This window comes from Drosophila ficusphila, unplaced genomic scaffold (assembly GCF_018152265.1).
Source record: "Drosophila ficusphila isolate 14025-0441.05 unplaced genomic scaffold, ASM1815226v1 contig_470, whole genome shotgun sequence".
NCBI classification, from domain to species: Eukaryota; Metazoa; Arthropoda; class Insecta; order Diptera; family Drosophilidae; genus Drosophila; species Drosophila ficusphila.
The window spans coordinates 1,625,331-1,639,224 of NW_025064389.1; the positions used below are offsets into that span (position 1 = coordinate 1,625,331).

A 13,894-nucleotide genomic window follows, 5' to 3' on the forward strand; every position below is an offset into this window, starting at 1 on the left:
GTTTTTTATCCCACGAGCATGATTTTTTGAATATAAAGTTTTTTAACAACGTTTATATTGAGAAAAAAGTTTCATAAAAATCGGTCATCTATATCTTATAGCTGCCATAGGAAAGATCGAAAAATCTATATAGAAATAATGGAAATAAAATTATAACATCCTTGTTTTTCATCAGACAAGTATGATTTTTGGAATATAGAGTTTTCTTACGACTCTTGAATTACGAATTAAATTTGATCAAAATCGGACAACTATATCGTATAGCTCCCATATGATCTATAGTCAAAAATATGGAAAATGAATAGAAAAATCGCCTTAGCTTCGATGTTGTCTAGCCTTTATGAGTTTTGTTCGACATATTTGATGACTGCAAGGGTATATAAGCTTCGGCTTGCCGAAGCTAGCTTCCTTTCTTGTTTTTACTAGGGCCGGCACCATTTTCCAAAGCTTGTGAAAATAAAAACTCGAGAAAACGGGCTGTAAAGTCTGCCCAAGCATACGAACCTGCTCTACGCTCGGCCACTAAAACTGATCTAGCTTCGAAAATATGTCGAATTGGCCTCTAAAATTTTGAGCACATATTCTGGATAGTTTTGGAATAGATTTAAGACAAAAAAAAAAATCGATTTTTTGAAGTCTGTAAAGCAGACCACTGCCTTAAACAAAAAAAACAGCAATTGGACAATAAACTTAAAGATATAGCGCACAACTTGAATTATTTCGTATTTGAAAAAAAAAAATTTTTACATTAAAAAAATTTGAGGTTAAAAAAAAAAATGTTTAAAAAAAACACTTTTTTCGACTTTGTTCGTAAAAAAAACCTGTTATAACAAAAAAAATATGAAAAACCGTTATATTCATGTTGTGGTGAATTTCATTTCAAACATAATGCAAAAAACCACATTCGATTTAAATAAAATCTCTGACCTGTACATTGCACGGCGACTTTGAAAACACGACTTTTCAGTAGAAGCGTTTAAAGTTTACGTTGTGCCATTTCAGCCAAATTACGTATTACAGTCGAATCCCGATAATTCGTACCCCGCTAAATCGAAAATCGCGATAATTCGTAAAAAATTCTGTCCCCCTGAAAAAAACTCGTTAATTCGTAAAAATTCCATACATTTTGGTCCCCTCGTTAATTCGTAGTATTTTGCGCAAAGCAAAGAATATTGAACCTCTTATAAATCGTAATTTTGTTTCGTAACCTCTTATAAATCGTAATGCGATGCGAAATTTTTTCAGTTAGAGCACCGTTAGATTTTGCAGACAGCTATTCCGCCTTTCTGTCGCCTATGCATTATGAATTTTGTGTTTCTCTCGCTGTTTTTGTTTAGTTTGCTGATTTTTTTCGGAGAGTAACAACGTTCTGTGAAAATGTCACAAAAACGTACGCATAAGACGTTATCAATCGCGCAAAAACAAAACATTATTTTAGCGATTGATAATGGAAAAAGGTTTAGAAAACGCAATGGAAAAAATAAAAGAAAAAAACACCAAGCAATCAAAAATTACCAATTATTTTAAAGATTGAATTTCTGTTTTTTATAATATAATTCTGCTGAATTGTTTAATTTTTTGTTATTATAATATTATGTTATTGTTTAATTTTCCTTTAATATGAAAACGTACAAATGAATGTACATACTTATGTTTGTTTAATTTTAATAAAGCTAAATACATATGTAAACATGATGAGAAATGTAAAAACCCCGTTTATTCGAATTTTTCATTTTTGAGCCCCGTTAAATAGAAATCTCGATAAATCGAATTCCCGTCTAATTCGTAAAAAAAGTGATCCCCTTGCCATTTCGAATTATCGGGACTCGACTGTACTTTGAAAATAAGTACCGGACGGCTTTATGCGTTTAAGGGGCACAACTAGTGTGACGGCCTAAAAAAATGGTGATTTTTGGGAATTTTTATAAAAAAAACTACTTGATCAATTCTTTTCAAATTTTCAGAATATATTTATACATGTTTGAAGAATATACAGTTAAATTTTTAAAGAAAAAAATTAAATATTTTTTAAGCTAGAGCCGATCTCCAACGGCGCTAAAAAAAAAAAGTGCCCCAACTGCTGCAGTGATTCCGGCCTTCTCCGTGGATGAAATCAAAAAATGAAAAATTCTCGTTAAACTAGATGATATTGTCCATACAATGACCTACGATAAATAAAAAATATCAAAAATTGACAAAATGGCGGCGTTTTAAAAAAAAAACATCGAATTTTACCCAAAATTTGGGTTGTTTTTGGCCTGCCAAAATTCGATTTTTGATCAGATCAAGAAACCGATAGGTCATTGTAGGGAGGACTATATATAGAACATCTAAAAAAATTTGATAGTGATCGGATCATTAGTTTTTGAGTTATCACTGCAGCAAATTCGGAAAATGCAGTTTCGAGAAAAACGCGTTTAAAGATAAAATGATCGTATTCACTGCTATGCGAGCGGCTGCTCTTATAATTGCTATAACTCAAAAACTATTTAAGATATCAATTTGAAATTTTAATATGTTATTTTTAAAGGTGTAATCTACCGAAATATGAAAGAAAAAAAAAAAGATTTTTTTGAAATGTCACACTAGTTGTGCCCCTTAAAGGCTTTTTCCCAAGCATATTTAGAGTAAATAAAGCAAAAAAAATTTTTGGAAAAAAAAATTTCTAATTGTATTTCTCCCCTTTGTCAGATAATGCAGGTTTGCTTTTTTTAACGCTTGACAAATAACCAATGTTAAGGGGTTATTTACCTTCTTTTTCAAAGAAGTTAACAATTTTTTTGCTGAATCCTAAAGTATATCCCCTAGAGCACATTTTTCCAAATTTTTAAAGAGATCCGAATAATAGTTCGACGATGACTTGTAAGTTTGTCTGCTCGACTTCAATAGTTGCCTATGCTCAACGTAAAACTTTGAATGCGATTATCTCAAAGTCGTGTTTTTCCAAAAGTGCCTTTGCTGTGACCGCGATTGCACACGAACTATTTGATCGATCTTCAATTTTTTTTAAATTATTCGTAATGATTGTGCTGAGTTCGTGAACGATTCAGTTTTTATGCGCCAATATCGATTTTGCAGATCAGAATTTTTTAATAAAATTTTTAGAACTCGAAAAATCAACTTTTTGGAAAAATTGTTACTGTATGCAGAAAAAACCAAATATTCTTGAAAATAATCGTTCACGAACTGGAAATAATACTATACTAATACAAATTTTTTGGTTTTTTGATTTCTGTTGACCTGCTGGACTTCCATCTTGGTCACCGCAAGCCGCTATAAAAAGAAAGGGTTCCATAACTTCGTAAATTATTTATATTTTTTCAAGAGCAAACGCTTTTTGTTTCGATAAAAACATGTACTATCAATAAATAATAACTTCAGTGTCATAAAATAATTGCTACACACCTGAAAAAAAATCCAAAGTTCCCTCAATTTTCGCTCAAAAGGTATATAACCCCTTAAGCAGTGCTCTCCTGACCGTCCACTGGCTTACATTTTTATTGATGGCCATAGAAGCACCCTTTGGTGTTAGCAGCTTATCTTTTCGCATTTTGGACGTCATAAGTCGATCATCTGAGTCTGTCAATAATTTTTTTCGCATTCACATTTTACAATTCGCCTTTTTTGAGCTGCAGTCACCGCAGACTGGCTTATACCGAGCCTTTCGGATATATTTACTGAAGAACAGCCCTTCTCAGTGAGACACACAACATTATTTTCAATTTCTGGAGATATTTTTATACCCTTGCAGAGCAAAAGGGTATTTTAATTTCAGTCAGAAGCTTGCAACGCAGTGAAGGAGACACCTCAGACCCCATAAAGTATATACAGTCGAATCCCGATATTTCGTACCCCGCTAAATCGAAAATCGCGATAATTCGTAAAAAATTCTGTTCCCTTGAAAAAAATCTCGATAAATCGAATTCCCGTCTAATTCGTAGAAAAAAGTGGTACCCTTGCTATTTCGAATTATCGGGACTCGACTGTACATATGTATATTCTTGATCAGCATCACGAGCAGAGTCGGAATTCGTCTGTACGTCTGTCCGTTTCCGCGCAAACTAGTCTATCAGTTTTAAAGCTATCGTGCTGAAACTTTCCCAAAAGTTGTGTAGTTGTTGCACGCAGTATATAAGTCGGAACGGGCCGGATCGGCCGACTATATCGGATAGCTCCAATACAAGAGAATGAAATAAAAAATGCTCACTCTGTTGTTTTTTATCAGATCCACTTGATTTCTTCAAGATAGCGTTCTCAAACTGTTATTAAATTTCGGATCAAATTTGATCTAAATCGTATAACTCTATCATATAGCTGCCATAGGAGAGATCGAAAAATATACACTGCCGCTCAACTGAATAGGTTCATGATCTCAGAGGTAGTAACTTGTCTATAATTCCTAAACCAGTGTACCGATTTCCATAATTTTTTTTTTCTTTAATTCTTCAATCATTTTATAATAAAATGCTGAAGAAAGTTTTTCACAAACATATTATTTATTCCTTATTTAATTTATTCTCCTGAAAGGTTAACGAAATTCGTAATTTTTTTTCGGTCATCTGAATAGGTTCAACCTAAAACAATTAAAATTATTTAAGTAACTAAGGATAATTTTCATATTTTTTGAACTTAGCTGATACTTATGAACATTTTTAAAGTACATTTTACTAATTTTAATAAAAAGTGAACCCTCCGTTGTCCGATATAACATCTTATACACGACCGAGAAGCGAGCTATACAAATTGTGCAGTATTTGCAGTGAAATTGTTGTCCAGGCTATTTTAATTGCCTTAACTAAAGTTGTTTTGCAATAAAATTACCTGCCTCCTTCATATATCTTGCGCGATAGCAACCCCATACGTTTTCGATTATATTAAGGTCAGGTGAATATGGGGGCCATTCAAGTAAATCCACATTTTGAGCCTTAATCCACTCTTTTACCACCCTAGCTGTATGATGGGAGCGTTATCTTGCTGGTAAGACCATTTGATAAAGTGAAAAGTATTTGAATAATCAGGAAACGCAGCCTTTATGATAGATATGTAGGTTTTCGCGCTCGTTTTGCAAGTAACAAATTAAAGGTCGCAAGTGCCAAAGACTGATACCGACCCCCACACCAAAATCAATTTAATTTAGAAGCGTAAATCAATAGCTACAACTATTATTATCACGATCTTCGAAAGGAAGAGCATTTCCTTAGCCGTCGACATAACATAGCTGTGAGGGTGGGGTAATGGTGTGGGGGTCGGTATCAGTCTTTGGCACTTGCGACCTTTAATTTGTTACTTGTAAAACAAGCGCGGAAACCTACATATCTATCATAAAGGCTGCGTTTCCTGATTATTCAAATACTTTTCACTTTATCAAATGGTCTTACCAGCAAGAAAACGCTCCCATCATACAGCTAGGGTGGTAAAAGAGTGGATTAAGGCTCAAAATGTGGACTTACTTGAATGGCCCCCATATTCACCTGACCTTAATATAATCGAAAACGTATGGGGGTTGCTATCGCGCAAGATATATGAAGGAGGCAGGTAATTTTATTGCAAAACAACTTTAGTTAAGGGGTTATATCCAGTTGCGAGGCCAAAAAAATGAGCTTTTTTGAAAATTATTTTTGGAGAGGCTATTTATTGTATGTATACGTGTTATATATGAAAAGATAGGTAATTTTTTCTAGTTTTAGAATACATTTTTAAAGAAAAAAATTTTTGGACTCCGTCGGTCCTGTAGAGGATCTCCCGAGGGTCCACTTCAAAAAAGGGTTTTGCGTTGAGGAAAATATCTCCGGTCCAAATGATCAGAAATAAAAAAAACCAGAAGGATTACGTAAAGAATAGACAAATGCTGGTAATGAGACTTGGGATTTTCAAAATTTTGATTTTTGACAAAATGGCGGCTTCCCAAACATAAAACTTTGTTTTTGGCACAAAAATTTTTGTCGGAGCCAAAATTCCAAGTCTCATTACCTGAAAAAAATATCTAAGAAGAGAATGTGAAAGTTTCAAGTCAATCGGTCAAGCCGTCTCTGAGAAATTTTCCTCACCGACTTTGAAGACATCGTTTCGAGAAAAACGCATTTAAAGTTTTGGCTACTAGTTGAACTACATGGGAGACGTCTTTACAAATACACTGATTACTCCAATACTATTTACCAGAATACTTTGAAATTTTCAGAAAATCTTCTTAGATATATATACATTCAAAATAGGCAAAAATAAAAATTTCGATTTTTTCAAAATCGCAACTGGATATAACCCCTTAAGGCAATTAAAATAGCCTGGACAACAATTTCACTGCAAATACTGCACAATTTGTATAGCTCGCTTAAATAATTTTAATTGTTTTAGGTTGAACCTATTCAGATGACCGAAAAAAATTATGAATTTCGTTAACCTTTCAGAAGAATAAATTAAATAAGGAATAAATAATATGTTTTTGAAAAACCTTCTTCAGCATTTTATTATAAAATGATTGAAGAATTAAAGAAAAAAAATTATGGAAATCGGTACACTGGTTTAGGAATTATAGACAAATTACTACCTCTGAGATCATGAATGGAAATAATGGAAATAAATTGATAACATCGTTGATTTTTATCCCACGAGCCTGATTTTTTGAATATCCAGTTTTTTAACAACCCTTATATTGAGAAAAAAGTTTCATAAAAATCAGACAACTATATCTTATAGCTGCCATAGGAAAGATCGAAAAATCTATATTGGAAATAACGGAAATAAAATGATAACATCGTTATTTCTCTTCATTTTGGAATATAGAGAGTTCTAACGACTCATGAATAACAACTTAAATTTTATCAAAATCAGACGGCTATATCATATAGCTGCCATATGAACAATAGTCAAAAATATGGAAAATTAATAGAAAAGTCGTCGTAGCTTCGATGTTGTTTAGCCCTTGTGTATTCTGTTCCAAATATTTGATGATTGCAAGGGTATATAAGCTTCGGCTTGCCGAAGCTGGCTTCTTTTCTTGTTTTTTATGAATCTTCTCAATGTGAAGATTAAGTGACTTGACGGAAGCATGATAAAGAACACACGTTTTGCAAGTTCGACTTGATAGCCGTCGGACAATAGTAATCGTAGGGTATTTGCAGGAAGTCTTTGGGTCAAGCACTTAAACTTAGAGCTAAATTGGCCTCCTTCATCCAAAATCAGCTTACATACGTCAACTCGCTATAGTATACAAACGAAACTATACACTGAGAAAATTTTGACAACACTGCAGCTCACGGTCGAGGGGCGCCCCGACTTATGTATACTCTTTTAATGTTTAATTTCTTCAAATATTAGATTAATATGCCATTCGTGTAAAAAAATAATTTTTCTTCCGATGACGTAATCATCATCTAATCTATCCTACCCCCATGCCATCCAAAATAAGCAATACATATACATATTCTATGTTTGGCAAGTCTAAAACAATTGTAATCAAAAATGGTCAAGGTGGTTTGGTTATGTTAATAAAGTTATTTGTTAGACATAATTTTGCTAAATTATATATTTTTTAATAATCGAAATTCAAAACTTTTATCCGCAGCGAAGGAGGATTCTTCAAGGCACATCTTTATTTTCCCAAAGAATATCCATTGCGTCCTCCCCGAATGAAGTTTGTCACAGAAATTTGGCATCCAAATATTGAAAAAAACGGAGATGTTTGTATTTCTATCCTACATGAGCCTGGAGACGATAAATGGGGGTATGAGAAGGCATCGGAGCGCTGGTTACCCGTACACACAGTGGAGACTATCTTGATATCTGTAATATCAATGCTGGCTGATCCCAATGATGAGTCTCCGGCAAATGTAGATGCAGCTAAAGAATGGAGAGAATCGTATACTGACTTTAAACGTAAAGTTGCACGTTGCGTCCGGAAAAGTCAAGAAGAGTGCTCGTGAAGCAGATCGCCCTAACTTTGTATATTTATATAAAAGATTTTATACATTAAAAGGATTAACTGAATTGTGTAGAAATTAAAGTGTTTCGTTGGGACCGTAATAGTTATTATATTAATTTTAACGCAAAATTTGCAGTTATGATTATTTTGTAGATTGATTTTGTACAATTTGTACCAATGATAATCATAATGCGGAAAAACAATATATAAATGCATACGAAATTATTATACATATAGTGTTTACTATGTCCTTGCTTATGTCACTGTGCTTGTGTGCTGACCAACTTACATAAATTCTTCAACATCAGCATGCCAGTAATAAAGTCTGATTATCTATGCATTTCTATATGACTGAAACTGTACTTTTACAAGTACAGTAGAATCCGGTTATAGCGACTTTCAAGGGACCGACCCGGAGGACGCACTAAGCAAAAGGAGCAAAAAAAAATTTTTTTTGTTTATTTTATGGTTGCTATGTTCGTTATAGGTTTTTAAAATAAATCAAATTAATTTTTAAAATAAAACGGAAAATTTAATAAATTTAATTCAAAAACATATGTTTTTCAAAATACTGAAAACTAAATGAGCTCATTATTGCACATTTTGCATTTTCCGAATTTACGCATTCAGTTTTACTCGAAAAAACAACAACACGCAGTGTGACGTCGGCATTCCACTCTCTCTCGCAGCAGCGTAGTTAAGGCGACAGCTAAAACTAACAGAGAGTAGTGACAGTGTAAGAGCGTTCTTGTCGCTGCTACGCATACAAGGGCAAGGGTGCCGATCACTGATAAATACATACGAGGTGTGTTCAAAAAGTGTCGCGAATTTTGCGTTTTTTTCAAAAATTATTTATTGATTCATGAATATCTATTTTGTCCCCTTCAAAGTAATCCCCATGAGATATTATGCACTTGTGCCAACGGTTTTTCCAATCTTCGAAGCACTTTAAGAAATCATTTTTTTTGAAGTGAAACTTCTTTAGGAGCGTTATGGATTTTCGGGGACGGAGTAAAACCGATTCATGACCTTCACGAAAAAGCGAGGATCCCCATCCCTCTCCAACCGCTGACGAACGATCTCTCTATCCTCTCTCGCTCTCAGCGCCCTCGCGCAAAGTTGAGAGCGTAAAAATCTAAAAATAGAATCCGGTTGCGTGTGTGAGAACAAGCAACTCCGAATGGATGCTTACTTGAGCGAGAAGACGATTTTTAAGCCGAAATCATTTCTGTGCCAAAACGAATTCATTTACAGCAGAAGAAAAAAGGGTGAGAGGTGTGAGTGTCAAAAGAAATTCTAATTGAACAGGTTGCATACAGATATTAACAGTTTAATTGGTGTATTAGCTTATTACAGCTTAAGTATGCATTAACTGATTTTTAATAAATTTTTGTATGTTCTATAATTAAAATGTTTTATTTATTTACAATGTTAAGGCTAATTGGTTTGAAGGTTAGGTAGTTTTAGTATTTACAAATAACATGATGCATTTCAACTTACCACTCGTCATTTAATAATTCAATAAATCATTTTCCATAAAATACAAATATGTACATATTTGATAAATTTGCTTTTCTAAATTTTAAATTCAGAAACAAAATTTAATTAATAATTTCTAATATTGACAAAAAACACGTGACATTTTTATTTACAATTCGTCATTTCAGATTGCAATAAGTCGTTTTGCGTAAAATATAAATATGTAACAATATTTCATAAATTCTCTTGACAAAATTTTAATTTAAAACCTGGAATTTCTATAGTTATCATTAATTTATAATGATTTTGTATAAATTTAAATTGAGGTCAGGTATTTTTACAATTTACAAAAAAATCACGAGGAATTTTAATTTTATATTCAACATCTGGGATTTTACTATATTATTTTTAAAAAATAATACCTGTAGAAATCGTCCGATTTTAATGAAATTTAATTCGACATTCAATAGAAAAAATAGACAAATTCCAAAAATCATGCTTGTTTAATGAAAAACAACTATGTTATCATTTTATTTCCGTTATTTCTATATAGATTTTTCGATCTTTCCTATGACAGGTATATGATTTACATTCTTTTTACTCCACCCGGGAGCTTAGAGCCTCTACAATTTCTTGTAGAGGATTCAATTATCATTGATTTTCGATCGTACCGGTGATTAGCCAGTAGCGACTTATCCTAGCGGTGGGGTTGCCATCTGGCGCCATCTAGGAGTGACGAAAGTTCTATTGTTGGGTCCATAGTAACGTGGACGGGGGAGTGCGGGTCCGGGGAGCCAAAATTTGTTACTAATGTTAAGTGAGCGATAGAGCATAGAAGTGGTGGAGATTTGGAAAAAGAGACCGTTTCTTTTTCTCGGGGAGCCTGGGACTCGACTCGAACCCGGGCCTTCCGGACCGGAGGCCAGCGCTCTACCTGCTGGGCCACCGTCCCCCCATTATGTATGTATGTATATGATAACGTTGGTGAATTTTTCTCGATTTAAGGGTTATTAAAAAACATCACATTTTAAAATGTGGATTAAACACAACGATATTATAATTTTTGTCCAATGCAGCTATATGATAGAGTTACCCGATTTGGTTCAAATTTAATCCGAAATTCAATAGTAGTTAGAAAACGCCATCTGGAAGAAATAACGTCGAACTGATCAAAAACAACGGCGTGAGAATTTTTTATTTCATTCTCTCGTATGGGAGCTATCTGATATAGTCGGCCGATCCGGCCCGTTCCGAATTATGTACTGCATGCAATAACTACACAACTTGTGGGAAAGTTTCAGCTTTAAAACTAAGAGACTAGTTTGAAGAGAAACAGACAGGAGGACAGATGGACAGACGTATTTCGATTCTGATCGTGATGCTGATCAAGAGAATATATATATGAACTTTATGGGGTCTGAGGTGTCTCCTTAATAGGTGTTGGGTCAGTGAGCTTTTTTACTAACCGTTACCTTGTGCCCAAGTAAATAAAAAACGCACAAATTTTAGCTTAAATAATGCACTTATTTATTACTGGCACCAAGGCCTTAAATTCACAGAGTTATTGTTTGTTGTAGATTTAGTTAGGCAGGCAGACCGAATTGTCTGTGCCTTTTTACAGCGATAAGGTATGTTGGGCGGGTAGACCGATTTGTCTGTGCCTTTTTGCAGCGAAAAAGTATATTAGCAGGCAGACCGATTTGTCTGTGCTTTAGACGAAAGTATATAACCGAGATTTGGCAGGCGATCAGCGATCGTGCCTTGTGTAAGCGAGTACAGATTCGAACTGGGATGAAGCTTGCCGTGGACTAAGGCCAGGAAGCGATAAGCGAAAGAGTGCAAAAGTAGTTAGAAATGACAATTAGAACAGTGTTGCCGCGCAGGGCAAATAGCAAAACAAAAGGCAAACATCGAGAATTTGAATTACGTTACGATTTGAATTTAGTGACTGATTTAGGCTGCGGCATGACTGAACATACTCCCCCCGTTGGAGGACCAGGGCTTTCAACCAGATTCAGCTTCGGCAGCACGCACAGCTTGCGGACAGCCCTTCGAGAGATTCGAGCCACACGAGCAACTCCATCAGATCCAGGCACCAATTCCATGATCCTGGCTAGTGGCCATTTAAATGGAGGCAGAGTGAAGACGACCTCGTTGATTTGTAGCACAGGTTTGGGAGTGCGCCGCTTTGACCGTTGCTGTAACAGGGTCAAGTACTCTTCACGACACCGTGACCAGAAGATTTGTTGGAAGTAGGAAATTCTCTGCCAGCGGTCCAAACGGTTGAAGTTCAGCTTTGTGACGTCAGGCTCAGAGTACAACACCAGTGGAACTGTGTCAAGAAAGTGTGCAGGAGTTAGCGCCTCAAGATCTGCCGGATTCTCTGAAAGAGGGAGTAAAGGCCGTGAGTTTACAATCGCCGCAATGTGGCAAACGAGAGTGCGCAATTCATCGAACGATAATAATGATGGGCCAACAGAACGGTAGAAATGAGATTTGGCCGTCTCCCAGAGACCTCCAAAGTGAGGTGAACGAGGGGGAATAAAAGGCCACTCAATCGAATCTTCCAGGCAGAAATCTTCAATCGCTCGAATGTGGGGGCTCGATATGAACAGATTCTTCAGCTCAGCTAGCTCGTTCTTGGCTCCAACGAAGTTCGTGGCATTATTCGACCATATTCGGACAGGTTTGCCTCTGGTGAGAATAAACCGCTTCAGTGCTCCCAAAAATGCTTGTGTCGAAAGATCCTGGACAAGCTCCAGATGCATCGCTTTCGTCGCGAAACAGATGAAAACGCAGACGTACGTTTTCCCAGGCACCTTGCTTCGAACTCCGGTTTTGTAGTAAAATGGACCGCAGGTGTCCAGACCAGTAACCATGGACGCAGACGTGGCGTTTACACGATCCTTGGGCAAGTCAGCGATTATGTGTTGAGAAAGCTATGGTTTGCACGAAAGCAAATGACGCATTTGGACGCTGCAGCTGACACTGTTTTCCGGCCACCTATCGGCCAAAACTGAAGGCGCATGTGAGCAAGCAGAGCTCGTGGACCAGAATGCAAGTTCCTCCGATGCAAGTCCAGTATAATGGCACGTGTAACTGGATGCTGGCGTGGCAGTATGACAGGATGCTGCGCATTGTAATCCAAGGTCGAATTCTGTAGACGGCCACCAACTCGCATCAGACCGAAGCTATCGATGAATGGCAATAGAGAGGACAACGGGCTGGATGATGAAATTTGCTGCTTAGAATGCAATCTCCAGTAGTCATCAGCCAGGTTGCTCATTTGGATAGCAAGACCAGGACCTCTTTTAAGGTGTGCAAATTTGTATTCGAATCCGAAAGTGTGGGTAGTCTTTTGACAGGAGTTCACGAGATTGCGTTTTAAGGGTAGATCCACTTTGGTAGAGACGCCAACCAAAATGCGCTTTCTGAACTCGGGAGGAGTCTTCACAGGCAAACAAGATTCGGGCCAATCGTGCTGATTCTTGAGAAGGATCGCTGGACCTCTGAACCAAAGGGCAGAATCCAGAAGCTCACTCTGGGAAGCTCCTCTTGTCAAAATGTCGGCTGGATTGCAGTCAGTCAAAACCAAGTGCCAACTCATGCCACTGGATAGCTTCTGAATTAAAGATATTTGATTAGTAACAAATACTTGAAAGCGTGAATGTTCATAGCTTATCGATGATAAAGCTCCAGCAGAATCAAAGAGCTTCATGTTGCGTACGTCCCGCATCAGTTGCGTTAGTGTCAAGGCAGTGCAGAACTCCAATTTGGAAACCGTAAGAGTCTTCCAAGGTGCCACACGAGACTTTGAAAAAAGTAGATGCACCTCGCCATCAGCATCTGGATCCAACGCACGTCGAAGAATCTCCATTTGATGGGTACGACCCATGTCGGATGACAACTTCAGCCACGATGTGTTGAGTGCCTGTGGAAAGCTCTCATCCCACTCCAACTTTTCTCTCCAGACTTGTTGCAGGAAGATTTTGGCCTTGGCAACTACAGGACCAATGAGACCAAGAGGATCGTAAATCCGAGCAATTGTGGACAGCACCAGTCGTTTACAAGGCTTTGGAGAGACCTGTATGGGAGAAAAAGAAAAACGAGAAACATCCGCTACAGGGTCCCAGGCAAGACCGAGCGTCTTGTCGCTGCTATCGTCACTCTTCAGGAATGTTTCCTTTTCCAAGTCAGGAATTTGATCACGAACGTCGTTGATTTCGAGGACCTCCTGTGTTGATTGCACTCTCTTCTCATCACTCGCCAATTGATGCATCGTTCGAACGGATAAAAGGGTTAGTTCCGCCACGGGAGCTCGCTGAACCTCGGACGAAGGCTGAGAGCCAGGGTGCAAAGGGCTATGACGCTTGGTCCCTTTTCGCTTACGCAATTCAACATTCAATTTTGTTTTTGTTGAGATAAAAAAAGCTCCTCGAAGTCATCGCGCACCATACTACCAATTTCACTAAAGTCCAGCCGCTCAAGTCTGTCATG

The 13,894-nt window shown here is 36.7% G+C and overlaps 2 protein-coding genes across 2 annotated transcripts in view; one reads left to right on the plus strand and one right to left on the minus strand.

The window, feature by feature from the left end:
* LOC108094405 (ubiquitin-conjugating enzyme E2 G1) overlaps positions 1 to 8,148 on the plus strand; it is a 32,812-nt gene extending 24,664 nt beyond the window's left edge. Inside the window, exon 3 of the mRNA XM_017194971.2 lies at positions 7,562 to 8,148. Within this exon, the coding sequence (XP_017050460.1) occupies positions 7,562 to 7,919 (358 nt within the window). The 3' untranslated portion in view covers positions 7,920 to 8,148. The remainder of the gene's footprint in view (positions 1 to 7,561) is intronic.
* Positions 8,149 to 9,002: 854 nt separating this feature from the next.
* On the minus strand, positions 9,003 to 13,676 carry LOC122320341. Its single transcript, XM_043208534.1, has 3 exons — positions 12,498 to 13,676; positions 11,377 to 12,336; positions 9,003 to 9,053 (listed from the first exon to the last, which is right to left on the minus strand). The coding sequence occupies exons 1-3, from the start codon at positions 13,674 to 13,676 to the stop codon at positions 9,003 to 9,005; spliced, it is 2,190 nt and encodes a 729-aa protein (XP_043064469.1).
* Positions 13,677 to 13,894: the final 218 nt, after the last annotated feature.